At 42.0% G+C, this 27,340-nt stretch overlaps 1 protein-coding gene and 1 long non-coding RNA gene across 10 annotated transcripts in view; one reads left to right on the top strand and one right to left on the bottom strand.

The window, feature by feature from the left end:
- Nucleotides 1–17,041, top strand: part of LOC146404425 (uncharacterized) — a 182,852-nt gene extending 165,811 nt beyond the window's left edge. The window contains exons 2-3 of the long non-coding RNA XR_014840373.1: nucleotides 12,059–14,990; nucleotides 15,266–17,041. This is a non-coding gene — a long non-coding RNA (uncharacterized LOC146404425). The remainder of the gene's footprint in view (nucleotides 1–12,058; nucleotides 14,991–15,265) is intronic.
- RABGEF1 (RAB guanine nucleotide exchange factor 1) overlaps nucleotides 1–24,603 on the bottom strand; it is a 67,137-nt gene extending 42,534 nt beyond the window's left edge. For 5 of the 9 annotated variants that reach the window (XR_014840312.1, XM_085016919.1, XM_005662012.4 and 2 more), the window contains exon 1: nucleotides 24,531–24,603. Coding sequence is in view for 2 of the 9 variants with exons in the window: in XM_005662009.4 (XP_005662066.3) it covers nucleotides 10,968–10,993 (26 nt within the window). In the remaining 7 variants the exon portion in view is untranslated. Of the gene's footprint in view, nucleotides 1–10,967; nucleotides 11,360–24,530 lie in introns of those variants that run through there. The other 4 variants (XR_014840311.1, XR_014840310.1, XM_005662008.3 and 1 more) reach the window with 2 other exon arrangements.
- Between the last annotated feature and the right edge of the window lie 2,737 nt (nucleotides 24,604–27,340).

The raw sequence follows: 27,340 nt of genomic DNA on the forward strand, positions 1-27,340 counted from the left end.
TAGAACTACCATTTGATCCAGCAATCCCGCTCCTGGGCATCTATCCAGAGAAAACCACGACTCGCAAAGACACATGGACTCCCAGTGTTCATTGCAGCACTATTTGCAATAGCCAAGACATGGAAACAACCTAAATGCCCATCGACAGAGGAGTGGATCAAGAAAATGTGGTACATCTACACAATGGAATATGACTCAGCTATTAAAAGGAAGGAAATACCAGCATTTTTAGCAACATGGATGGACCTAGAAATTATCATGCTAAGTGAAGTCAGCCATACAGTGAGAGACACCAACATCAAATGCTTTCACTGACATGTGGAATCTGAAAAACGGACAGATTGAACTTTGCAGAACAGATGCCGACTCACAGACACTGAAAAACTTATGGTCTCTGGAGGAGACAGTTTGGGGGGTGGGGGGATGTCCTTGGGCTGTGGGATAGAAATCCTGTGAAACTGGATTGTTATGATCATTATACAACTACAGATGTGATAAATTCATTTGAGTAATGAAAAAATAAATAAATAAAAATAAACTGGCATCAGAACTACGGCCCACAGAAGATGGGTTGAAACCTGCAACCTGAACTTGGCAGCAAAACTAAAAACTCTTGCTCTGCGAATGACATCGCCAGGAAAATGAAAAGACAAATTACGACTGGGAGAAAATACTTGCAAATCATTGATGTGACAAAGACTTGCATCTAGAATATAGAAAGAATTCTCATAACTCAATAGAAAGGAAAACCACTCAATATTAAAAATGAGCAAAAGACGTGAACGGACTTATCCAAAGAAGACATACACACTGGGAGACAATTCTCCACAGGAGTCTCACATTTCTGTACACAAGGCCTTTACAACAGACCATCTCTTCAAGGGTGTTTGCATATCTAACATTCTCAGAAGGAACACATCACTATCTCCCTCTAGGGCAGAAGGCAAGGTTATTTACTGTCAAGTAAAAGAGATGTAATATTTTCCTCTGGTTCAAAAGTCAGGTGGGTTTGTTTGCTGCTCCTTAAGCTTGGGCTCCTCATCTGCCATCAGCCCTAAGGGACCTGGGGGCAAGGGTAGCCCATGTGAGATGAAACTTGTTCTGTTGACTAATAAAGTCCTTTGTCTTTAACTCCAGAATCTCACAACTTCTGCCAACATTCATGAAACTGGCAGGCTAACTTGTTACTTGTAAGAGGGTAAAAACTCACGTCAGTCACAGTTCTTGACTACATAGTGGTAATTAAATACATGGAAGGTTGTTCAGCAGCAGCATCCATCAGAGAAATACAAATTAAAATCACCATGAGGTGTCACTACACATCTACTAGAATAGCTAAAATTAAGACTATCAAGTGGTAGCAAGGATGCACAGCAACTGGAACCCTTCTAGTGGAACGCAAGTAGTACAACCACCACGTAAAACAATTCAGTGGTTTCGTAAAAAGTTAAATACACTTACTATACCACCCAGCAATCCTATTCCTGGTTATTTCCTCCAGAGAAATGAAGCTGATGTTTACTCAAAAATCTACTTAAAAATGTTTCTAGTAACATTATTGATGATCAGTAAAAAACGGAAACAACCAAAATATCCTTCAATAGATGAATGAATAAACAAACTGTGGTACATCAGCGCAATGGAATGCTACTTAGCAAAAAGAAAAAAGGGCTGATATACCCAATAACTTGGATGAATTCTCACTTACACTGAGTGAATGAAGCCAGTTTTGAAAGTCTACATACTATAAAACCAGTATTTGTTAGGAATTAGGGTTGGAGGGAGGGTGTCTACAAAAGAAAGTTTTCCAGAGGTGACAGAACTGTTCTGTATCCTGCTTATGGAGGTGTTTACATAAATCTTATACATGTTTTAAAATTCATAAACTGTACACGCCTCCAAATTCAACTTTACTGTATGATAAAGAGAGGCTAGAGTTCCTTGAGAGGCTAGAGTTCCTTGATGGCCTAGTGGTAAGGGATCCGGTGTTGTCACTGCTGTGGTGTGGGTTTGATCCCTGGCCTGGGAACTTTTGCATGCAACAGGTACAGTCAAAAAAAAGCCCCGAAACTTTGAGAAGGCAATTTCCAGTGTGGACTGGGGGAAAGTGCAGAATAGGAGACAGGGATAATGATCAAGAGACAATTACAATAAGAGGTTAATAACAATAGAGGTAATACAGTGGGAATGGAAAGAGGAGGGGTGGTAATACACCTTGGCAGCAGGATCTGTAAGAGTCAACTAATGAGACGGCAGGGAGACTTGCATGTTTACAAACACTCGTCTTCACCTCCTCTGTAATGGAAGATGAAAGCCCTCCAAGGACAGGACTTAGATCCATTACCCGTGTCCTTTAGTAAAGGAGGCTGAAGTAGAAAGGAAGAGTAACGGAACCTAGCCAGAGTCTGGAATGCTAAATTGATAAATTGTAAAGACTATCTACTTTCTCCTATTACAATAAAGATGCTGAGACTGAGAAGTTATGATTTGTTTCATCAAAAATTTAGTAAGTGGCAGGGACATCACAAGAGCCGACACTTGTACTAGATCCTAAGATCTATCAAACTATTTTGAGAGTCTGAAATAATCTCACCATTATCACCCAGTGGTCCCTTTGTTCAATTCCAAGAGGAGTGGGCAAAAAGAAATACCCAATTTTTTTTCCTTATATCAGTTTAGTAAGATAAAAAAATTTATACCACAAATACTATAGCACAGGTATGTTACTAAAAGAAACACATTTTGGGAGTTCCCATTGTGGCTCAGCCATAATGAACCCGACTAATATCCATAAGGAGAGGAGTTTGATCCTTGGTTTCACTCAGTGGGTTAAGGATCTGGTGTGGCTTCAAGCTGTGGCATAGTCGCAGATGTGGCTCAGATCCAGCACTGCTGTGGCTGTGGTGTAGGCCAGCAGCTGTAGCTCCGATTCGACCCCCTAGCCTGGGAACTTCCATATGCCACAGGTTCAGCCCTAAAAAGCAAGAAATAAAGAAATAAAATAAATACATTTTAGGGAGCCTACCTAGCACATGTGCCAGCAACTTTCCCTTTCCCAGGGAACTATTCCCTAATCCATCTTCATATAAGGTGCAATGCCCTCTCCCCCACCATTTCAGGGCCACAGGTAATTGAACCAGAGGTAGATACCTGACCCAAAATGAAGTTTTAAAATGGGACTGGGCTGTTCTCTTTGAATGATGGAGAGGCTGTGGCATGACCATCTTCCAGCAAGTGGCCTGAAACAGGATAACCAATCCGCAGAGTGAAACAGACACGTACCAAGAGGCAGAGAAAAGCGGCAGAAGAAAAATACTCTCTAGGTCCTGAGGGGCTTCCATTTCTCAATTCCAATCCTTTGCTAAGGTGTAGCTGCCTGCCTACCCTCAGATTCTGAAACGCACCCCTTGATGCTTGACTGATTTTTTTTTTTTTTTATGCCAGCTCCAGGAGAGCCTATTACCTGCACTCAAGGATTTTTCAGGTTCTATGCTAGAGCTAGAAAAACCTAACAGAATTGCTGTGAGGACCACTAAGCATGTAGTAGGAGTTATACAGGTAAAGATGAGAGCAAAATAAGAGCTAGGAGTCCATGAAGACCAATTTGACGTAGAAATGAAGATATGGAGGTCGGTCAAGTCTGTATTCAAATCTCAGCTCTGCAATGTGACTTTGGACAAATGAATACTTCCGAAGTTTCCATTCAGTACCCCCCTATCTACCTTCTGCTCTTATCATTCTCTACCTTTTCACAAATCTAAGCCTCACAGGCCTCCATGACCTTCACTCTGCTTTTACACCTGTAATTGTTTGTTATCTTACATGGCCAAAAAAGGACTTTCCAGATAATTAAGATTACTAATCAGCTGACCTTAAAATAGAGCGATTATCCTGATTTTCCAGGTGGAAGTAAAATACATAAGCCCTATGTGCAGAAGAGAACAGGAACCCAGAAGAGCCAAAACAATCTTGAAAAAGAATGTAGGAAGGCTTATGGTTCCCAATTTCAAGACTTACTACAAAACCATGATAATCAAAATAAATGTGAAACTGGCACAAGGACAGATGTGGATCAATGGAATAGAACTGTGAATCCAGAAATAAACCCACACATCTACGGTCACAACTATCAAATGGAAGTCTTTTCAACAAATTGTGCTGGGACAATTGGATAGCCACATGCCAAAGAATGAGGTCAGATCCCTGCCTCTCATCATATACAAAAATTAACTAAAAATGGGTTAAAGACCTAAATGCAAAAGCTAAAACCATAAAATAAAAAAAATAAACAACCACAGGTAGAATTCCATAATCTTGGATTTGGCAAAGGCTTCTTAGATATGGCACCAAAAGCATAAACAACAAAAGAAAAGATAGATAAATTGTACTTCATCAGAATTAAAAACTTCTGTGCTGCTAAGGACCCCATCAAGAAAAAGACAACCCACAGAAAGGGGGATAATATTTTTAAATCATATATCTGATAAAAAAAAAACTTGAATCTAGAATGTATAAGGAACTATTACAATGCAATTATTTTAAAAGATAAATAGCCCAATTTTTTAATGGGTAAAAAATCTGAACAGATATTTCTCCAAGGAAGATATACAAATGGTCAATAAGCATAGTAAACAATTTTTACATCACTAATCATTAGGGAAATAAAAATCAAAACCCTAAGGAGACACCACTTCACACTCAGTTGGGACGTCTGGGATTAAAAATTCAGATAATAGTAAGTGTTGACAAAGATGTGAAGACACTGAAACCTCATACGCTGCTGGCAGGAAGGTAAAATAGTACAGCTGCTTTTGGAAACCATCTGACAGTTCCCGAAATGATTTTGCCTAGCAATCCCACTCCAGGGTATATGCCCAAGAGAAATGAAAACATATATCCACATACAAACTTGCACATGAATGTTTATATCAGCATTATCCATAATGGTCAAAAGGTGGGAATCAACCCAAATGTCCACCAACCAATAAACAGGCAAACAAAATGCAATACATTCATACAATGAAATATTATTCAGTCATAAAGAGGAATTAAGTACGGACACATGTCACAACACACGTGGACCAACCTTGAAAACATGACGCTAAGTCAAAGAAGCCAACCATAACAAGACCACACTCTACATGACCCCATTCACATGAATGTCCAGAACAAGGAAATCTAGAGAGACAGAAAGTAGAGGAGTGATTGCTTAGGACAAAGGGAGACAGGACAAAATGAGGGGGTAGCTAAAGGCTATGGGGTTTTTTTGAGGGGATGAAAATGTTCTAAAGTTGGCTATGATGATGGTTGCTTGGTACTGTGCCCTTTAAATGGGAGAATCCTATCTCAATAAAATTGCTTTTAAAATATAAAACAGAAGAGGGCAGAGTGGGAAGTCAGAGAGAGTCAAAGAACCCTGTTGGCTTTGAAGGTGGAGAAATGTAAGGAATCCGGGTGGCTTCTAGAAGCAATGACCCTGGCTAACAGCCAGCAAAGAAATGAAGGCTTCAGGCATTCAGCTTCACTGAACTCAATTATGCTGCGCATTTGCGTGAGTCTGGTAGCAGATTCTCCCCACAGCCTCTAGACTGGAGCCCAGAGCAGATGACATCTTAATTTTGACTTAACAGAGTACCCAGCTGAGGAGGCCAGGAGTTCTGACATACAAAGCTATGAGATAATCAAGGGGTGTTATTTTAAGGTGCTAAGTTTGTGATAACTTGTTATGGCAACAACAGAAAACGAATACAGGCCTCCTTTCAATTTCTCTCTTTCTGGGAGCCTTTGAACATGTGTTCCAATGTCTAGATGCTGTGACCCTTGCTGTTCATGTGGGGATTTCTCTCTCATCATTTAGGTCTCAGCTTTCATGTCACACTTTCAGAAAGGCCTTCCCTAGCCACTCTATCTACCCACCCCAACCTTCCCAACCCTCACCTCCACCCGGGGCCCAGAACTGTTTCTCCATCTCCTATCCTCTTCTAACTAGTGAGGGTAAGGAAGTGTATGCAGGAAGAGTTAACTAAGCAGGCCTGAGTTGCTCAAATCATGCACATTCTCATTCCTGGAAGGGCCCGCTTGTGTGGCAGACTCTTTTGCCAGCTCCTGGGAACTGAGGTCTTGGAGGGTGCCTCCTGTACTAACCGATAAGAGTGTTTTGTATGCTTGGAGTCTTGATCCACACTGTACCAACTTACCTTAGACAGTCTGTGCCAACTGTGTGATGTATATATAGTGAATACTGCTTTCCTTCTGAGGGTCAACCATGAAGGTGCTTATGCCTATGTGAGCAGCCTCCAATAAAAACCCTGGACCCTTAGGCTTAAGTGAACTTCCCCAACAGAAAGCCTGTCACACACACAGTGCTACAGTTTGTTGCTGAGGGACTAAATGCACCCTGTCAACTCCACTGGGAGAAGAGTCTGAGAAGTTGATGCCTGGAATCCTCCAAATTCTGCTCAATGTACCATTCTCCTTTATTGATCCCTGATTAGCATCCTTTCACTGTAATAAAACAGCCAGGAGTACATGAGTCCTGCAAGTCCTTCTAATGAATTACTAAACCCTGGAGAGTCCTGGGGACTACCGGTACAGGGTGTGATTATAAAGGGGTGGCAAAAGGGAGACCTATCTTAGGTTCTGTATCTTGACTACGGTGGTGGTTACGGGAATCTACATATGTGATAAAATGGTACAGAACTATATATACACATTGTAGAGATGTCCATTTATTGGTTTCGACATCATGCAATACATAACCATTGGGGAAAATTGGGTGAAGAGTACACAGGACCTCTCTGTATTACCTTTGCAACTTCCTGATAATCTGTAATTTCAAATTAAAAGTTTTTCTAAAGGGAGTTCCCATTGTGGCTCAGCGGGTTAAGAACCCAACTAGTATCCATGAGGATGCGGGTTCGATCCCTGGCCTCACTCAGTGGGTTAAAGCATCCTGGGTTGCCATGAGCTGCAGTGCAGGTCACAGATGCAGCTCGGATCTGGCATTGCCGAGGCCGTGGCAGAGACCGGCAGCTGCAGCTCCGATTTGACCCCTAGCTCAGGAACTGCCACATGCTGTAGGTGCGGCCATTAAAAAAAAAAAAAAAAAGCTTTTTAAAAAAAATTCCACTTAAAACTTATTAAGGGAGTTCCTTTTGTGGTTCAGCGGTTAAGGAACCCGATTAGGATCCGTGAGGATACATGTTTGATCCTGGCCTTGCTCACCGGTTGGGAATCCTGTGTTGCCATGAGCTGTGGTGTAGATCGCAGACAAGGCTCAGATCCTGTGTTGCTGTGGTGTAGGCCGGCAGCTGTAGCTCTGATTCAACCCCTAGCCTGGGAACTTCCATATGCCGCAGGTGCGGCCCTAAAAAAACTTATTAAATAAAAACACCCAATTGGACCAATTGGACATCAGAGAGCTGAACATAACCACTCGGATTGCTGCTGTTCCTAAGTCCGAAAAATGAAGCAAGCAAATGAGCCACCGAAATAAAAGTGCCTGCCATGATTTGAGAGGCGTTGTAGGGGTGATAACAGCTGTTGCAGTTGGGGCAAAGCAGGTCCAGTCAGCATGCCTAGGTTAGCCATCAGAGCTGCCATTAGGGACAAACACGGAGGATCAATTCTGTCTCCCCCGGGCAGAAAGACCCATCTCTAGACAGACAGGCCACAATCCAGAGGCAAGCTACCATTACCACTGCACCCAGGAAGGGAGCTCAGAGGGGTTACACAGCTCCCTTTTGCACTCTGTGCTCCAATAAGTGGGCAGAAAGAATGCATAATTCAATTGGCCCATTCACAGTAGAGAGGACAGAGTAAAAACGATCTCCACTGCTGAGACAGTTGAAATTCCTGGAATTCTGCCCCAGAGATAGGATTTAATTTGGGTTGAGGGCTAAAAAAAGGGCCAGAGGAGCCCAAAGCCCAGAGTTGCGCATGTTCTTCCTTAAGGTTCTGCCTGAAAATCAGGTTCATTTCCTAAGATCAAAACAAAAAAATTCTTTGTAGATTTAAGTAGCTTTCCACTATCTTCCTTGTGCAAGTCCTGCTTTCTATTTTTAGGTTCAATGTCATGTCCTCCTAGATCAGTCCTCTGGGCAACTCACCTGGGATTTATAGAAAACATCCAATCAACTCGATTAAAATGATAAACTATCCTTGAACCTCAGTTAAGAAATAGAATTCAAAGTTAAGCTTTTCGCCTTAAATTTGCTTTCCTGCCAGTTTAAGAAGTATAAGATGGTTACTATAAAAAACCTGAGATATAGAAAGTAGAAAATAAAGAAAACATCACCCAGAAACAGCCACTATATCCCTGTAGTACTTTTCCTACTCATCATGATCTCATTTCATTTACTCAACAAATATTTATATGCTGATTCACACTATATGACAGGCACTTATGACACAAATGTAAGTTAAAATAAAGTTTCAGTCCTCAAAGCACTTACTGTCTAGTAAGGAAGATATAACTTTTATATCTAGAAGGCCTGAAAAAAGAAATTAAAACACTATGTACACTGAGGCATTTAAAAATCACTAAATTTCATTAAAAAATTCGTTTGTATGAAACAAGCTAAATATGTGCATGTGAAATCTATGCAAGTCTGTTATAACAACAGCCCAGCAAAAAGTGAGGAAACACAGGAGATCTCATTCCCAATAATATCAAAATCTAAAAACATCTAGGAACTATTTTAATAAGAAATTTATGTCATCTACATGAAATACTGAGATATAAAGAAGGCTTAAATAGTTGGCAAGACATACCAGGGTACAGTATGAAAAAATTAAATGTTCTATAAGTGGCAAATGTTTCCAAATTTTTAGGTTTACTATAAATGACAAGAGAATTCCGAAAGACTTTTTTGAACTTGATAAAATTAGTCCATATTTCATCAGCAATAATAAACAGGCAAGAATTTTTTTAATATTCTAAATTAATTTAATTTACTGAACTTTAATTTTCTGCAAACTAGTCAAAATAGTGTGAACTTAGCAACAGAACTGGCAAATCACCGCAGACTAGACTAACTCAAAAATGAATGCTAATACATAAAATAATATATTATTACAGGAAGGAGGAGAAGGGAAGAATTTTTAACAAACAATGCTGGAATAACTGGTCAGCAATCTGGTACTCCCCAAATTAATTACAGGTATCCTTTTTTTCTCCTAGGGCTGCAACCGTGGCATACGGAGGTTCCCAGGCTAGGGGTCCAATCAGAGCTGTAGCCGCCGGCCTACACCACAGCCACAGCAACGAGGGATCCCAGCTGCATCTGCAACCTACACCATAGCTCACCGCAACGCCGGATCCCTAACCCACTAAGAGAGGCCAGGGATCAAACCCACAATCTCATGGTTCCTAGTCAGATCCGTTAACCACTGAGCCACAACAGGAACTCCTAATTACAGGTATCTTAAAGACTTAAAGTTTTTTAAATACAAATGACAAAACAGAAAGAACTAAAATTAAGTATTTATAAAACTTCTAAAGAAGTGAGAGCTATCTAAGCTTATAAGCTGCAGGAGAAATTAGAAAGGAAACATTTGAATATGTAAATTGAAAATTATACCTATTTTTTAAGAGGTCCCACTTAGGGAGTTCCCATCGTGGCTCAGTGGTTGGCAAACCCAATTAGGATCCATGAGGACTCGGGTTGGGTCTCTGGCCTCACTCAGCGGATTGGGGATCCGGCGTTGCCTTGAGCTATGGTGTAGGTCACAGACGCAGCTGGGATCCCGATTTGCTGTGGCTGTGGCTGTGGTGTAGGCTGACAACTACAGCTCTGATTCGACCCCTAGCCTGGGAATCTCCATATGCTGCAGGTGTGGCCCTAAAAAGCACACAAAAACAAACAAAACCCCCCCAAAAACAAAAAAGGTCCCACTTAGAATCAAAATGGAAAGGCAAATAAAAGACTAGGATGACTATTTTAAGTAAACAGGAGAAGGGAGCATTTTATCACATTTAGAAATATACTAATAAGATTTGTAAACCTCTGATATGCAGGCTAAGAGCAGACCATTGGCAAAATGGAAAGAGCTTCCTAGGAACAGACACGGAATGTCAAAGGGTGTGTGTGTGTTGTAAACTGATTTACACCACCAAGCTGGCCTCACAAAAAAAGGTTGTACCCATTTACATCCCAGCCTACAGTGAATCTACTTTCCCACAAACTCATAAAAACTGCATCATTAATCTTTAATTTTGCCAATCTTTAGGGCAAAGAGAAGCATTTCTTGTTTTAATAATGTATTTCCTTACCATCTTTATAGGTATTTATTGATCATCAGCATGTTGTCTTTGAAGAATTAAACAGTTCCTGTTCTTTGCTCATTTTTCTATGACATCTTTCTTTTTAAAGTTGATCTTTTTATATTTTATGAAGATACAATAGCTTTCATCAAAGACAGTGTTTAAAATCCAAATCCAAGTTTCATCTTATCATTAAATATGTTACCTCCAAAATGAATCTGAGTGTCACACAGAGATTCAGTGGCAGAGTTCCAATGTTAAATATACCAAAATATCCAAACACCAGCCTGCCCGAATAACTCCGAATGATAATCAAACCCAGGGAATATAATGCAGAGTTTATGTTGCTAGAACGAGCAGACTCACCAGAGCAGCAATCTTAAGGAATGAGTTCTAGACAACAATCTTCTATTGTAATATGTCACACACCCTCTTCAGTGAAGTGAAGTTACGACTCCAATCTGAGCATGCCATTCCCCAGGCAAAGAAAGAACTCAAAATTACACGCAAAACCACCTGGCGGCTGGAGTCTACTTCCACCATCCTCTATCCGCTCCTTCACAGAAGCAGCCAATTCCTCAACTGGTCATTTAGTCAACAATAATGGACCAAAAGTTATGTCTAAACTTAAACAGTAAAATGCAATATATAAGGTGGCTTGAAGGATCAGAGGTTTTTGGGGTTTGTTCTTTCAAAGTTATACCTTGGTTTTAGCTTTGCTGCAGCCATTTCATCCTTAGCCAGTTGCTATAGCTGGGCCAAGAGATAGACATACACATATCTACAAGACAAAAAGTACAAACAGCAAGCCTGGATTGAAATGTATTTATTCAGACTTGTTAGAAGACTCAAAACATATATCTGTACTACATTTTAAGCTTTTGAGAAGTGCCTTGTGTACAACAAAAAATCAAACTGCAGGAACTTTCAAAAGCTGCTAAATTAACCATCCCACCTGTTGTGGGTTGAATTGCATCCCTCCAAAAGAGAGGCTGGACCCCAATACTGTGAATGTGACCTGATAAGGAAATAAGGTCTTTGCATATATAATTTGTTAAAATGAAGCCATCCTGGATTAAGGTGGGCCCTAAATCCAATGACTAGTGTCCTCATAAGAAGGCCCTGAAAGACACAGAGACACGCAGAGGCCATGTGGCCACAGAGCCAGAGATTGGAAGGACGCGGCTACGAACCAAGGAACTCCGAGGACCGCCTGCACTCATCCTTCCTACAGCCTTCACAGCGAGCATGGCTCTGCTCCCACCTTGATTTCAGACTTCTAGCCTCCAGAACTCCGAAATAATTCATTTCTGCCGTTTTAAGCCTCCTCGTTTATGGTAATTTGTTACAGCAGTTCTAGGAAACCAATAAACCATCCAATAAGAATTGCTGTAAATTCTATAAATAAATGAAAGAAAAGAGTTTTCCACCAGTCAACACAGAACTGTGGATTCACAGCATCACTTGCTCTTTACAAACAGGGGGAATCACATGTCCTAGTTCATAAGAACAGTCCTGGTATACACCTGTTGTCTTGGCATAAAAGCATTGCTTTGGTTCTTAAAAATGACCTTTTTTTTTTTTTTTTTTGTCTTTTGAGGGCCACACCCACAGCACAAGGAAGGTCCCAGGCTAGGGGGTTGAATTGGAGCTGTAGCCACTGGCCCACACCACAACCACAACAATGCCAGATTTGAGCCGCTTCTTTGACCTACACCACAGCTCATAGCAACGTCGGATCCTTATCCCACTGAGTGAGGCCAGGGATCGAACCTGCATCCTCATGGATACTAGCCAAGTTCGTTATTGCTGAGCCACAATGAGAACCCCAAAAGTGACCTGTTTTTGACAATAAATGGTCATCTTATTTATGAATAAGCCTATAAGACCCTTCTATTTGTTTGCCTTCAAACCCCACTCTTTTCAAATAATGTCTGACTCCCATTTGCCCACTGACAGAATAATTCTATCTCTCTGGTTTCTATAGCATTGTATTAATACAGTTAGTATAATATTCACGTTCTAATACAATTATTTGCTTTCTTGTCCACTCCATGGTCACAGACAGCAGAGTGCCAGGAACAGAAAGAGTATCAACAGTATTTTCTAAATTTATTAAGTGATGTATTCAGAAGACTAAGAAAGTACCTGCACAGACAGTTTTCCTTCACTTCTGTCCCCTGCGAAAATTAAGAAAAAGAAAACCTCACCTAGGATTGGTGGCAGGAAGGCCTGAAAAGGGAGCCCTCGCACCCTCCCACCACACTCACCCCCCTCCTCCTCAATTATCCCAAACAGGAAGACATCTCTTACGACAACAGCAAGACATCAGTTACTGACTAACAGGAAGAGACGCACCTTGCACCCCCAAACAGGAAGTGCAACTACCTCACTACCTCAGCAAGAGAAAGACTTCCTTCTCTCCCAGCAACAAGCTCTGAACTTTTACTTTCCTCCCGAGAACCGTCATGTTTTCCTTGCTGACGACTTCCTTTCCTTGGCCCCTTGCCTGACATACAAAAGCCCTCGGTGTTGCGTAACCCCTCAGAGTAGCTCTGTTTGCCAGATAAGATGCCGCCCGATTCATGGAATCATTTAATAAAGCCAATTAGAGCTTCAAGTTTACTCTGTTAAATTTTGGTTTTTTACACTCTTAAACACTGTCCAGGGCCCAATGCAGGTAGGTGGACAGAGTTTAAACAGCAAAATAACTGACTTATAAAGCAGTGGTTCTCAAATTTTAGCATGCATACGTATGACTCGAAGGACTTGTTAAAACACATATTACTGGGCCCCAACCCAGAGTTTCTGACTCAGGTCTGTGGTAGGTAGAGCCTGAGAATTTGCATTTCTAACAAGCTCCCAGGTGATGGGGCTAGCAGCTACTCTTTGAGAACCACTGCTATAAAGTAAGCACCATAATTAACTTCTTCGCCTAACTTCATCTCTAGTGGGAAACTCTCTTTTTTGAATATGAAGGAGTACTTGTGGCAAACCAATACTCCTGCTGAAAATTAGAAAGCCAGAAACATTTTCAAAAACCAATGTTCAAAGGCATCAGAAAGCAGCTGAAGCAACCAAGACCAGAAGGGTCTAGATTCTGGAAAAAGAGAAATAAAATGACATTTTGCAGTCAGTTTTTCCTTTCCTACATTTGCGGATTCTGAGGCAAAAACCTGAGAATCCAGACTTTGCTTCAGCAGAAGAACCAAGAGAGCCCTTGGAAGAGATGAAAAGCAAGACTCAAGGAGTCAAGATCCCAGTGAAAGAGGAGAGTCAAATAACGAGGCCTAAGAAAAAGCTGGTTTTCCCCTGAAGGCATTTACTAAATTCTACAGATGCACAAATTCTACAGATGCACAAAACAAAACTAGAAGTCTCTGAAAATCAGGAGTAGAAATTTCAACAATCTCACTCTTCTCAGGAGACAAAGAAGCTACGGGGAAGGGACCCCTGTTAACTCAGTGGCCTATGAGTTGGAAGCCCAGCATGGATGGCTACTTGCCAGCACTAAAGGCAAACTAGAGGGAAACACTCTCCGACCAAACTGGCAACACAATCTCGACCGTCACCTCAGTTCCTAATACGATGAGGTGATGAGCCCCTACTCTGGCTGGCGGGCGAAAGGGAGCGGGGATTTCCTTCTGAAGTAGAACAGCATCATCTGGAGTTTCATTTTACTCATAAGGCTTAGCATTCATACAACTGAAAGCCAAAAGGAAAACACAAACAACAGAAGCAGATGTTCGGATAATCCAGACACTGAAGTTAACAGAAAGACTTGTGAACATAAGAATTCTGCAGTTTCCTTGAGGCGCAGCAGGTTAAGGTGGCGTCACTGCAGCGGCCCAGGTCATGGCACAGGTTTGATCCCTGGCCTGGGAACTTCCACATGCCATGGACGTGGCCAAAAAAAAAAAAAAAAAAAAAAACGAAGGGGAGATTTATCAGCAGACAAAACACAGCAGAAGAGAGGATTAGTAACTAGAACCCAAGTCAATAAAAAGCACCCATACTGAAGCAAAGAGAAAATACAGGGCGAGGGATGTAAAGGGAATGAGAGACACTGTAAAACATCTACCGGGTGTGTAGCTGGAGTCCCCAAAGAAGAAGAGGGAGTAAATACAGCAGAAGTATTAAGGGGAAAGAATGAAAATTTCCAATTTAAAGACAACCCACGAATTTAAGAAACTCCATGAATCCCAAGTAGAAAAAAAATAAAGACAAAGAAAACCACACAAAGACATAACATAATTAAACTGTCAATCATCAAAACAAAAGAGAAACTCTTACAAGTAACCAGTGGAAAAAAGGAGATACTACTTTCTTCGGAGCAACAATAAAACTAACTGCTAAATTCTCGAAAGAAATTTAGGAAAAGATAAAAGACAATGGTATGACACCTTGAAAGCACTGAAAGAAAATAAATTCCTGCCTAGAATGGGGTGCTCAGTGATTATTTCCTTTAAAAATGAAGGGAAAATAGAGATATTTTTCAAGACAAAGAAAAAAATGAAAGGATTCATTATGGGCAGACTTGCATTAGAAGAAATATCAGAGGGAACCCTTCAGATGGAAAGGAAAATTATCCTACCCCAAATAGAAACAAAACACAGGAAGGGATGAAGAGCAATGGAAAGAGTAAATACGTAACTAAACATACATGAATACTGATAGAAAAAACAGCAATTTCTTCTGTCTTAAAATACATGTAGAATTAAAACAGGTAAAGTAGGAGTTCCCGTCGTGGCGCGGTGGTTAATGAATCCGACTAGGAACCATGAGGTTGCGGGTTCGGTCCCTGCCCTTGCTCAGTGGGTTAACGATCCGGCATTGCCGTGAGCTGTGGTGTAGGTTGCAAACTCGGCTCGGATCCTGCGTTGCTGTGGCTCTGGCGTAGGCCGGTGGCTATAGCTCCGACTCAACCCCTAGCCTGGGAACCTCCATATGCCGCGGGAGCGGCCCAAGAAATAGCAACAACAACAACAACAACAAAAACAGGTAAAGTAGTTCCCATCGTGGCTCAGTGGTAATGAACTTGCCTAGTAACCATGAGGATGCAGGTTTGATCCCTAGCTTCACTCAGGGGGTTACGAATCCAGTGTTTCTGTGAGCTGTGGTGTAGGTCATAGATGTGGCTCAGATCTTGTGTTGCTGTAGCTGTGACGGAGGCTGGTGGCTGCAGCTCTGAGTCAATCCCTGGCCTGGGAACTCCCATATGCCACGGATGTGACCCTAAAAAGAAAAAAAAAAAATTTTTTTACCTAAAATAGTAACGCATCAAGGCAGGAACAAGACAAATGGAGTTAGAATCTCAAGTTCTAGCATTACTGAAGAACTTTAGATAAAGTTATAATCCATATTAGACCATAATAAATCAAGGGTATATGCTATAATCTCTAGCGTAATCACAGAAGAAGAAAAGAATGTATAAGTTATCAGTGAAGAAATATTAAATAATAACTGGATAACAAATAACCAAAAAAAAAAGGTTAAGAAAAGAAAAAAGGAACAAAACAGGTGAGTCAAAATGAAAATTATAGTCAAAATGAAAATTATAGCAAATATATATAACTATTAAATGGAATAAATAGATATAATAGCAAATATAATAACAATTAAATGGAAATGGACTAATGATTCTAATTTAAAGACTAAAATTGTCAGAACTAAAGAAAAAAACTAAATCTAACTTCATGATGCTTTCTAGGACAAAGAAAGTTTGAATGTATAAGAATGGAAAAAAGAAAACAGCATGCAACATTTACCAAAAGAAAGCAAGTAAAGCTATAGCAATATTACACAAAGTAGACTGTGAGGCAAAAAGCACTACTAGAGATTTAAGGATAACAGTGTTAACCCACCAAGAAAATTCTAATGTGAGTCAAGTGGTTAGAAGTTAGTCATCATTGGACGCTAAGAAGAATAGAGTGGCTGTAACCAGTTCTGTTTAGGAAATCTAGGGCAGCTCAAAGAATGGTCATCTACACAGTAACAGACAGCTGAAATACCAGACTTCTCTTCATACAATAAAACTCAAACACATGCACCTTACAATGAGTTTTGAAAAGCTCACACACGGACTTCCATTGTGGTGCAGCGGGAACCATGAGGTTGCGGGTTCGATCCCTGGCCTTACTCAGTGGGTTAAGGACCTGGCGTTGCCATGAGCTGCGGTGTAGGTCGAAGACATGGCTCATTATCTGGCATTGCTGTGGCTGTGGCATAGGCCAGAGGCTACAGCTCTGATTAGACCTCTAGCCTGGGAACCTCCATATGCTGTGGGTACGGCCCTAGAAAGACAAAAGACAAAAAAAAAAAAAAAAAAAAAAAAAAAAAAAGAAAGAAAAAGAAAAACTTACACATAATATTAAAACTTAAAAATCACAAAATAACAGATTTAGACAACAAAGACATATTCTTTAATAAAGATCAGAAGATATTCTGGGGTGATGGAGTGTTTACTACACTGGGTACTTTTGATAAAGCCACCAAAATTCATAGTTACATAAACTACACTTCCTGAAATTAACCCTCAGAAAAAGAAACATTTTACAGTACTTTTTAGTACTCAGATTGTTCCTCTCCAAACACAGTTAAAGTGTTCACTGAAGGATGAAACTGAAATCTTTGCATTACACTTGCCTAAATGGCAGACTGACCAATATAACCATTATTGGTTGTGTCTGGAGCTGTAACTGCTTGGGCTAAAGTCCAACCTACTGATCAGTTTTGTCAGAATCTAAGCACTTTAAACATTAAAAAAAAAAAAAAAAAGCTCAACTTATTTCTCAAGTACTATTTGATTTATATATAAATAAAAGTTGAGATTATATACAAATAGTTGTGCATGTGTGTGTGTTCAGTTACTAGACCAAAGTACTGAAAAGACAAAAATTCTCCCTTAAGGAAACAGCCTACAACTTCTTATGGGTTTAAAAAAAACCTGCCTGCAATTTGTTCTCAAATACACACAAGGATAAAAGGAGGCTCTTGGGAGAAAGTGGTGTCTACTGCATACAGTGAATATTTAAAGGATTTAAATACTTAACTTCAGGAGTTCCTGTCGTGGCGCAGTGGTTAACGAATCCGACTAGGAACCATGAGGTTGTGGGTTCGGTCCCTGCCCTTGCTCAGTGGGTTAAGGATTCGGCGTTGCCGTGAGCTGTGGTGTAGGTTGCAGATAGATATGGCTCGGATCCTGAGTTGCTGTGGCTCTGGCGTAGGCCAGTGGCTATGGCTCCGATTCGACCCCTAGCCTGGGAACCTCCATATGCCTCGGGAGCGGCCCAAGAAATGGCAAAAAGACAAAAAATAAATAAATAAATAAATAAATAAATAAATACTTAATTTCAATATTATCTTTTACCAGACATTCTATTTCCTGGGGCAGGTAACATCATACACTATTTTGTAAGGGCATCAGTAGAGCTAACATATGGGTATGAAAATACTGTGCCATCTATTATTTCTTATAGATGATGTTTAAGCTATGTCCATGCATAATTACACAACATCTGAAAACTTAGACCAGTGAAATCTACACACTTATCACACTACAATCCTAACTGCAAAGGCTAATTAATTCATACAAATAAAAATATAAGCCTATTTGCTAATAGATCCAAAAGCCAAGCGTATTACTTCCTGAGACAGAGACATTCTGTTTCATCAGTCTTCTTTGTTTTCACATTTAATTTGATTTAATTTGTAATCTTCTTATAATAGCCTATTCAAAACTTAGGTTACTAGCCCAACCCACTTTTTTAGGAACCTGTTTAACAATGACAAAAGCTTTATGGAAATGCAATTAAGGAACCAGTGTGTTGCATTACTATATTTAGGCAAGGACGGTTCCCCCCATTGTTTACTACTCCTTAAGGATGAAAAGGATGTTCTCTTCTCTTTAGTGCCGGAGGCTAGGTCACAATTTACAATATATTGTAGGAGCTATGTTACAATACTTTTAAATAAAAGGATCTGAGGAATTATTTGGAATAGCTTCCTATGAACACTCACAATAAATAATGGTTTACTTATGTGTACAGCTCTAATGCAATACGATTTCTAATAAACACAGAATGAGATTAACAACACATACACCTAGCAGAGTTACTACAAAAGTATAACCTAAATTCTTCCTAAATCATAGCAGTGAGATCACCACCTAAAGTTTTACTCTAAAATATAAATATAGACCTCTAGTTCCAGAAAGCCACACTATCTTTTCTTTTTTGTCTTTTTAGGGCCACACCCTCGGCATATGGAGCTTCCCAGGCTAGGGGTCTAATCGAGCTGTATCTGCCGGGCCTACGCCACTGCCACAGCAACGCAGGATCCCTAACCCACTGAGTGAGGCCAGGGATCGAACTCGCAACCTCATGGCTCCTAGTCAGATTCGTTTCCGCTGTGCCACGATGGGAACCCTTTTATATTTTTTTTACACTATCTTGATAACTATAATTGTGGTTTTCCTGATCTCCTGAGACAAATTAATACAAAACAGAAAGAAAAAAATACGCATTTCAGACACAGACACACACATAAAACAATATTCTCTCACTTCTCTAACCTGACGGATGCCTAGAAGATGTATTTTTCTCCAGCTGTGGAAACTATGACCAAAGGCCCTAAACTTGTAGCTCTTAGCTCATTTCTGGATGGGAAGATAGAGAACTGTTTCAAGGTCCTTTGGCAGGGGCAGGTTCTCAAGTGTTTAAGTGTTTAGTCTGTTATCTGTATAAGAGATAACAATGTGTTTAGGTCTGTTATCTGTATAGGTCCAGCCCTGTCTTGTGGGCCCAGGCTAGTCAACCTCAAGCAGTAAAACGTCTCAGGTGCAGGCCACTGAGTCTGCCAGACTACCTGAGCTCCAATCTCCATCACCTCTTGTACGACCTGGGACAAGTTACTGCTCTGAACCACATTTTTCTTTTAAGGAAAGAAATAAGGGGAGAAGACAATATTGAGGCAATGAATATACAGAGTGAATATACAGAGTTTATTATCAGCACACACCTGGCCCATGCCAGCCCTCGATAAGTTTAAACTACTATTACTTAAAAGGTTAGCTTTTTGGCTTGAGCCAACCTATATCAATTTCCCAGACATTACATCTAAGATGAGTGGATCTGTTTCCTTCTTAAAAATAAATTAGGAGTTCCTGCTGTGGTACAGTGGGTTAAGAATCTGACTGCAGTGGCTCAGGTCGCTGTGGAAAGGGTGCAGGTTCGATCCCTGGCTGAGCACAGTGGGTTAAAGGATCTGGTGTTACTGCAGCTGTGGTGTAGGTTGTAGCTGCAGCTCAGATTCAATTCCCGGCAGGGGAACTTTCCTAGGCCATGAATGCAGCCACAAAAAAAAAAAAAAAAAAAAAAAAAAGGCATAAAAATAAATTATATGCCTGGACTTTTCAAGCCACTGCTCTCTGTGCTGGAGCTAACACCTCAAACCCACTTCCAGAAATGAATCTTGGTATTCACTGGTGTTCCCTCAGCTCATCTGCATGTGAAGAAATACTTGTCCTTGTCTGTCTGCTCCATTTTCATGTTAGAGCCCCCACAATAAAGTACGCCTGCTAAAAATAAGGCTCCGTGATTAACCAACAACATAAAAAATAGATGTACTCAAGGAACTTGTCAGGAAGCACAAATTCAGACTCCAGTGCTGATAAATTTGTAACAACAGTTCACTGAGAAACAAAATGAAAGCGAACCTGAAAAACGTGCAATCCCCTCTATTTAACTTGATAATGTAAAACAGATCCTTAAATTAAATCAGTCCCAGATCTAAGTGTTTTGACCACATTATTTTGCCAGCACCAGAACTGTTTTTATTGAATTATGTTTTGATCTTGTGTCATCAACCTACACAATGAGGCAATGAGGAATTTTTACTAAAAAACAAAGTAAAACACAACCCGGCCCTCTGAAATGCATGCTGTATTTACTTAAGGATGTAGTTGAGGAGTTTCTCAATACAAGGAATCCAAAGGAGAAACTGGCCTTTTATTTTATGGTCACTGAACCATGGAACTGATTAAATTTCTCTCCGAACTGGCTACCAAAAAGCTGAGTTGAATTTGTGGCCCTCGAACAAATACTTAAGACCTCATCCAAGTACTTTGTAAACAGATCTCATTCCTCTTTCCGTCTCATTTTTCTCCGACAGTTCTGAATTCCTCTCCCCTTTATTTCTGTCTATTACCAAGAATAGTCATATTATATTGCATATATCTTTGTTAAGTCATTATGATTCTTTTAGGGAGCAAGATGTGATAAAAGAACAAAAACAAACAAACAAAAACAGCATAGGGAGTTCCCATTGTGGCTCAGTGCTTAACGAATCTGACTAGGAACCATGAGGTTGCAGGTTCGATCCCTGGCCTTGCTCAGTAGGTTGAGGATCCAACGTTGCCAAGAGCTGTGGTGTAGGTTGCAGATGCGGCTTGGATCCCAGCGTTGCTGTGGCTCTGGCGTAGGCCTGTGGCTACAGCTCCGATTCGACCCCTAGCCTGGGAACGTCCATATTCCATGGGTGTGGCCCTAGAAAAGACAAAAACAAACAAACAGCATAGCACAATAAGAAGATATTTTCTTCCATTAATAAGCGTTTTATGAGTTCAGTTTCTAGAGGCATTATCTTTCCTGTGTGCCCAAGAAAAAAAGCGTGGTAGCAAATAATATGTTTAAAATTAGGAAACGTTAACAACAGAGGAACTACCAAAATTAGACACTTTCATTACATATATTTAACTCTGGAGCATAAAGAAAATTGTAAATATGTAAAAATCCCCCTAAAGTCATTTTTATTTTTAAAATACAAACGAAATCACCACAAGTGCAGTTGCATCTGGGTATTAATTCTGAACAAGAACTGAATGAACCAGCATCAAAGAAACTTAAACAGTTTTTGTACAGCTTCTTCTGAACTGCCCTGTGCCTAGCACCAGGGATGCTGCCTTAACCTAAGACAGCACAGAAGTTAGAGCCCCCAAAGCTCTTGCTACAATCCTGCTTTGGGGATTTCACTAATCTTCTTGCTAACATTTGAGGAAAATAAAAAGCTTAAGACTCTCTCAGTGGGGAAAATTTTGCCCTACTATGAACTCACACTTAACGTTCTGATCATAACTAACTTTTAAGTACATTTTTATCTAATGAACTGATTGTAATTACAATCCTTCACCCTCCTAGTGACCATAAGCAAGTGAGCTATGCTACCAGAGACATGCAAAGATGTTCTACTACACAATAAAAATTACACTTCCTACCCCACCGACGGCAATTTCATCAGCAACAGGAATCTCACTTGAAAGCAGCACCACAAAGTACAGCCTTTTCCTAAAGAATTTTTGGAGCTTTATCCAAACAAACAGATAAAATAAGAGCTACACAATAGTGCATGGGATAAAAAGATATGTCGACTGTTGTTGTTTCTCCAAGTGTTGACTCAACAATAGTCTAGATTATTTCAAGGCATTTTAGTCATATGAAATAACACATATAATGTTTCTACAATGCTTTATGACAGAACTGAACATTTAATAAGCCTTTCAAAATGTTTGGCCTCTATTGTAAAACTCCTTTTTTTTTTTTTTTTAGGGTGACAAGTTTATTGCTGGGTTAAGAAGCCACTTAATAGCATTTCCATTCTGAGTCACAGAGCAGACAGGTATGTTATGCTACACAGGTATCACCTACATTTTAGGGATGGGTCAACCTGCTAGAGATGTTTACTTTGCAGCCAATAGAAACACATGTGCCAACAATTAAACTCACATGGTCAACACAAAAATTCTACTTCTCTAGTCAAACACTGACAAGAGTAAATGAAACAATATCTTAGTTCTTCTATATGTAGATAATAAGTACTGATTAAAAATGTTTTTTCTGAAAACCAACCACTGAAAATCAGAAATCAATGATTCCTTGGAGTTCCCATTGTGGCTCAGTGGTAACCACCCCAGCTGGCATCCATGAGGATGCAGGTCTGATCCCTGGCCTCGCTGAGTAGGTTTAGGACCTACTATGCTGTGGCATAGTCCTTTAGCAGCTATAGCTCCAATTCAACCCCTAGCCTGGGAACTTCCTTGTGTCACAAGAGCGGCTCAAAAACAGAAAAAAGAGAGAGAGAGAGAAAAAAAAGAAAAAGAGGAGTTCCCGTCGTGGTGCAGCAGAAATGAATCCGACTAGGAACAATGAGGTTGTGAGTTCGATCCCTGGCCTTGCTCAGTGGGTTAAGGGTCCGGTGTTGCTGTGAGCTGTGGTGTAGGTCACAGATGCTGCTCGGATCTGGTGCTGTGGTGCAGGCTGGCAGCCACAGCTCCAATTGTACCTCTAGCCTGGGAACCTCCATATGCCCTGGGTTTGGCCCTCAAAAGACAAAATGACAAAAGACAAAAAGAAAAAAAAAGAAAAAAGAAAGAAAAGGAAATCAATGATTTCTCAAGTCCTCATGGAACATTTCTGAAAGCCCAACTTGGATTAAGAAGCAAAGAGATACAGGCAGAATTCCTGTTTATAGAAGCTTACAAGTAAGCAGGGTCAGACACTCTCCCACAATGACTAAATGAGAAGAGAATTCAATTCATTTAAGGAGCAGAAAAGATTAAAATACAAATAGCACATAATCAAGCACTATGCTGGGAACAACCCTCATCAGTCAACACACAGCAGCCTATGTGTAAGCCTTATATAAAATTCCATTTTAACCAGGCAAATAACCCTCCTTAAAACCCTTCCCTGGTCCTGCCATCACCAGATAAAAGCCCCCCAAGAATCTCCTGCATCTTTTCCCCTATCAGCCACCACAGCTCTGCCCTGCACTTTTTCACTTTTCAAAAACCACCTCCCGGGAGTTACTGCCCTCTTCTCCTTTAGTTGCCCCACGCCCACATTCCCACTACCCCTAAAATTCCCACCCCATCTTGCTAGTCTGAATGTTACTCATTCTTCAGGACACTTTCAGATACATTTCACTCCCTGCGGTCCCTCCAGACACTTGGGGTGTCCCCCCTCAGTGACCTCTCTTAGCTCACACTGCTCACATTTATGGCAAGGATCTCTGCTGTCCTTCTCCCTTAAAGTGCCTACTTTCTGGAGAAGAAAATGATGGCTTGGAAGGTCCCCAAAATTCAAATCCTTCAACACTTCTTAATTTTCCACCTGAGAATCAGTAACTCTTAAAACTAACGTTATCTGTCATGAAATGGATCAAATAAAAATCAAATCTTGCACCTCTGGGAAGCTTCCTTGGTACTGCTTAAGTTACTTATTAGTAACCTTAATAGACTTGGGGGGGGGGGGGTAAGTGTACTTTTGCAGCCTTAGGTTTACAGAAAAAGGTACAACAATGAGTTAATCTCAAAAACAAAACAAAAGCCACAACTCTTCAGATCCAAAAAACGACTCCCCAGGTGATGCTGTAAACTCATCCTGACCAATTTTCACATCTAAGCTCATGAGCAAAGCGAGCCCCCATAGCCCACGGACACATTTCCCAATCACAGGGCTTGGCTATCAGCGTTGAGACACCACCAGCAGACTCTGATCTACTCCCTGAAGCGGCTGGGTCCCTCCTCCCTGTCGACTAAACTTCCGTGATGAGCATCACCTCTGCTCTCCTCCAAGACGGTTCGGAAGCAGGGACTTGTGCTCCTAACCTCAGGCCCACAACTTTGTCCTCAATCATAGGGCGAAAGTTAGGACCAGTCTTCCAGCTCCCACGCCGCGAAAGACAGCATCCTCCCAGCTCCCGGACCCTTCCCTCTCTGAGACCGACGCGGGTTCCCGAGGTCCCGGCGGCCCTGCCCAGGCCGGGCTGCGACGGGTCCCCAAGGAGCCCAAGGCACGACCCGGCCGGTCACCACCACAGGTGTCCCTTGGTACTCTGCCGACTGGACTGAGTGAGCCAGTCGGAGGGAAGCCATCCCGCGAGAGCTGGACAGGCGGCAGGAGGCGGCCAGGAAACGAGACGCGTCTGTCCGTCGGAGTTGGGCCGGGCCGCGGACAACTTGGCGACAAGCGCCCTAAAACGGCAGGCCGAACGCGCAGAGGATGAAGGGGGCCGGCGACGGCCTGGGACCGGCCAGGGCCCCGCCACCGGGCCCTGGGCTGGGACGAAGGACGGCAAGAGGGACCGGAGCGAGATGGCCCCGGCCGGGTGGACAGCCTAGACCAATGACCCAGCAGCCCCTGTCGGGACGGCACCGCCACCGCGAGTCGCGAACCGCGCCCCGCTCGGGTCCCGTCCGTCCGCCCCGTACCTCGCCGGCTGCTCCACCCGCGTCGGGACCGCAGCTCTCTCCGCGTCGCTCGAGTAGGTCCCGGCGCCAGTCCACAACCCGCCCTCACGCCGGCCCTCCCTCTCGCACGCCCCGCCCCCGGCGCCGCGAGCGCACGCCACGCACGCATGACGTCACTTCCGGGGCTCGGCGCTCGCAGGGAGGGTGTAGGTGCCCATCGGCATCTGCCCTGGGTGGCGCGAGGGCGAGGCTGGCGTGGATGACAGTGGCGACAAAGCCGTCGGGCATGAGGAAGGAGGCGCCCTCAGCCCTAGTGCTGGGTCCCTGACCTGGAGCGTTCAGAAGCCGACGGAGAAGCCGGCGTTTCCCTGTCTTTTCCTCACCCACTGTATTTGGGAATCCCACTGAGAGAGACGCTGCTCATCCTTAGCTCGAAATGGGAGGCACTGGAAAGGCTGCGGGAGAGAAGTCTTTGGGCCAGTGGACAGTTCCAGTCTGTGGGGAATGAGGCTGCCTGAGAAAGTAATGAATCTCATAGCTTCACACGGATCTTAGGATTTTGAACGTGGTTTGAGTTTAAAGGACCTTAAAGAGAGTGACTGACCTAGAAGCAGGTTTTATAGCTGAGCATAACTGAATTCCAGAGGTTAATAAGTTACCCAGTGTCACACAGTATTAATGATCGAGTCATAAATGGAATCCAGTTCTCCGTGATTCCCATTTCAGGAATGTTGGAGACAGCGGCTGCCTCTGTATTCTGGATGGTATCTATGGCACAAAGTGCAGCCACGACTGGGAGAAAAAAAAAGAAAAAAGAAAAGAAAATACTAGAGTACAGTGTCTGGAGGGAGACCTAAGTTGGAATACCAGGTTTGCTAAATGCTGCCTCTGATCTTGGACAGGTTGTCTAATTTCTCAGTCTTTGCTCATTATTTGCCAAATGGAGATTGATTCATTCCTCAGATTATTCCTAAATTCTGTAGGGAAGCAGAATATGCCACCCAAAAATATGCCTCTGAGAAAGCAGAGAAGCCCTGAAAACAAACCAGAAGTTAACCTTTTGTACAGGAAATGAAGCTAATGAAGGAGATCACGTTAGTAAGGGGTCTCCCTCTGTACCTGGGAGAGAAGGATGACTCTTAGGTCACTAGAAGCTCAACTATGGATAAGACACTGACTTAGAGCTGCATGACAAACCTTAAGCTTATTTTTATTCCCCTGGTCACCTCCCATAACTGGTCTCCCCTACACACACACACACACACACACACAAACACCTTTCCTGTTTTTTCTTTATTGGAAAATGGTATTTAAGTGGGCATTCTAAGCCTTTTCTCAGGGTATCTCCTTTGTATGTGTGAGGTATACATGGTAATAATTTTCAGTTTGTTTTTTTGCTTATTACTCTTTTATTATAACTTAGAAGAGCAGAGGGAAAATGATTTCCCCTCCCCTACAGCACCTAATGTGTGTGCTAGGCCAAGGATACCAGACTGTTAAAAAGTGGTGGGGGGGTGGGGGAGTACCTATGCTGAGAAGCTTACATTCTAGGGAAGAGGTGGTGGGGGGGGGGAATAAGTAAATAATAAATACATTATGTACAATAGTACATGAGACAGCAGTGATTGCTTTGAAGAAAAATCATGCAAGGAAGGCCAGCCAGTCAACCAGGAAGACTGAGGTTTTTGGGTGGACAGCAAAGCCCTGGCTAAGGAGGTGACTATGCAACTATTTGGGCAAAAGTGTTCTAGGTGCAGGGAACAGCAAGTGCAGAGGCCCTCTGGACATCACCAGCCTGTGTAGCAGTGAATGGAGGGGAGGTAGGAGAGGAGGTCAAAAGGTAATGGGCCATGGGGAAGGGACTAGCCAAAGTGAGGACATAGGAAGGTCTGACTCACTGGGGCCATTAAGGGAACAAACTACCACAAAACTACCACACTTGCCTCTGAGAGAAGGGGTGGTGGTGGTAGGGTACTGAGAAGGGGCACCAAAGGTATAGTTAACTGAGGAGGCCATGTTTTCTTGAGATGGATGATAGATATGTGGATATTCACTGTATTATTCTTTAGTTCAATTTATGTGGTTTTTTTTTTTTTTTTTTTTTTTTTTATGTGAACCAACTTATAAAAAGCAGTCCCACTGGGAATTCCCATTGTGGCTCAGGGGGGTAAGACCCCGACTGGTATCCATGAGGATGCAGGTTCGATCCCTGGCCTCACCCAGCGGGCTAAGGAGCTGGTGCTGCCACAAGCTTCGGAGTGGGTCCCAGACTTGGCTCGGATCTGGTGTGGCTGTGGCTGTGGCGTAGGCGGGCAGCTGCAGCTCTGATTCGACCCCTGGCCTGGGAACTTCCATGTCGCAGGTGCAGCCCTGAAAAGAAAAAATTTAAAAGAAAAAGCAGTCCCATTGGAAAAAGTGAAGATAAAAGCGGGTTAAGAATAGATCAGGGAGTGAGTCAAAAGAGCTAGCAAAGAAGGGGGGCGGGGGGAAGAAGAGGAAAACTAGAAAAAAGGAGTAATACGGAGGCAAAGAGGAGAGAGAGAAAGCCAAGGGATTGATCAGAAGAGTCCAATTCTGCAGAAAGGTGAGGTCAGATGGTTCTCCAAAAGAAGTGAAAACATGTTAATAGAAGTGCTGAAAGCAGACATCCTTGTCTTGTTCCCAATCTTAGTGAAAAAACTTTCCGTCTGTCACTATGTTCTGATGTTACCAGTGGGCTTTTCAAAAATGGCCTTTATCATGTTGCGGAAAGTCCTTGCTATTCCTAGTTTACTATGTTCTTATCATCAAATTTTTAAACTTAATTTTATTTTTTATTGTAAAGTATACAT

Source organism: Sus scrofa, chromosome 3 (assembly GCF_054392235.1).
Source record: "Sus scrofa isolate SSC_HxYL_T2T_F1_AM1 chromosome 3, Sscrofa_HxYL_maternal_Yorkshire_Landrace_v2.0, whole genome shotgun sequence".
NCBI classification, from domain to species: Eukaryota; Metazoa; Chordata; class Mammalia; order Artiodactyla; family Suidae; genus Sus; species Sus scrofa.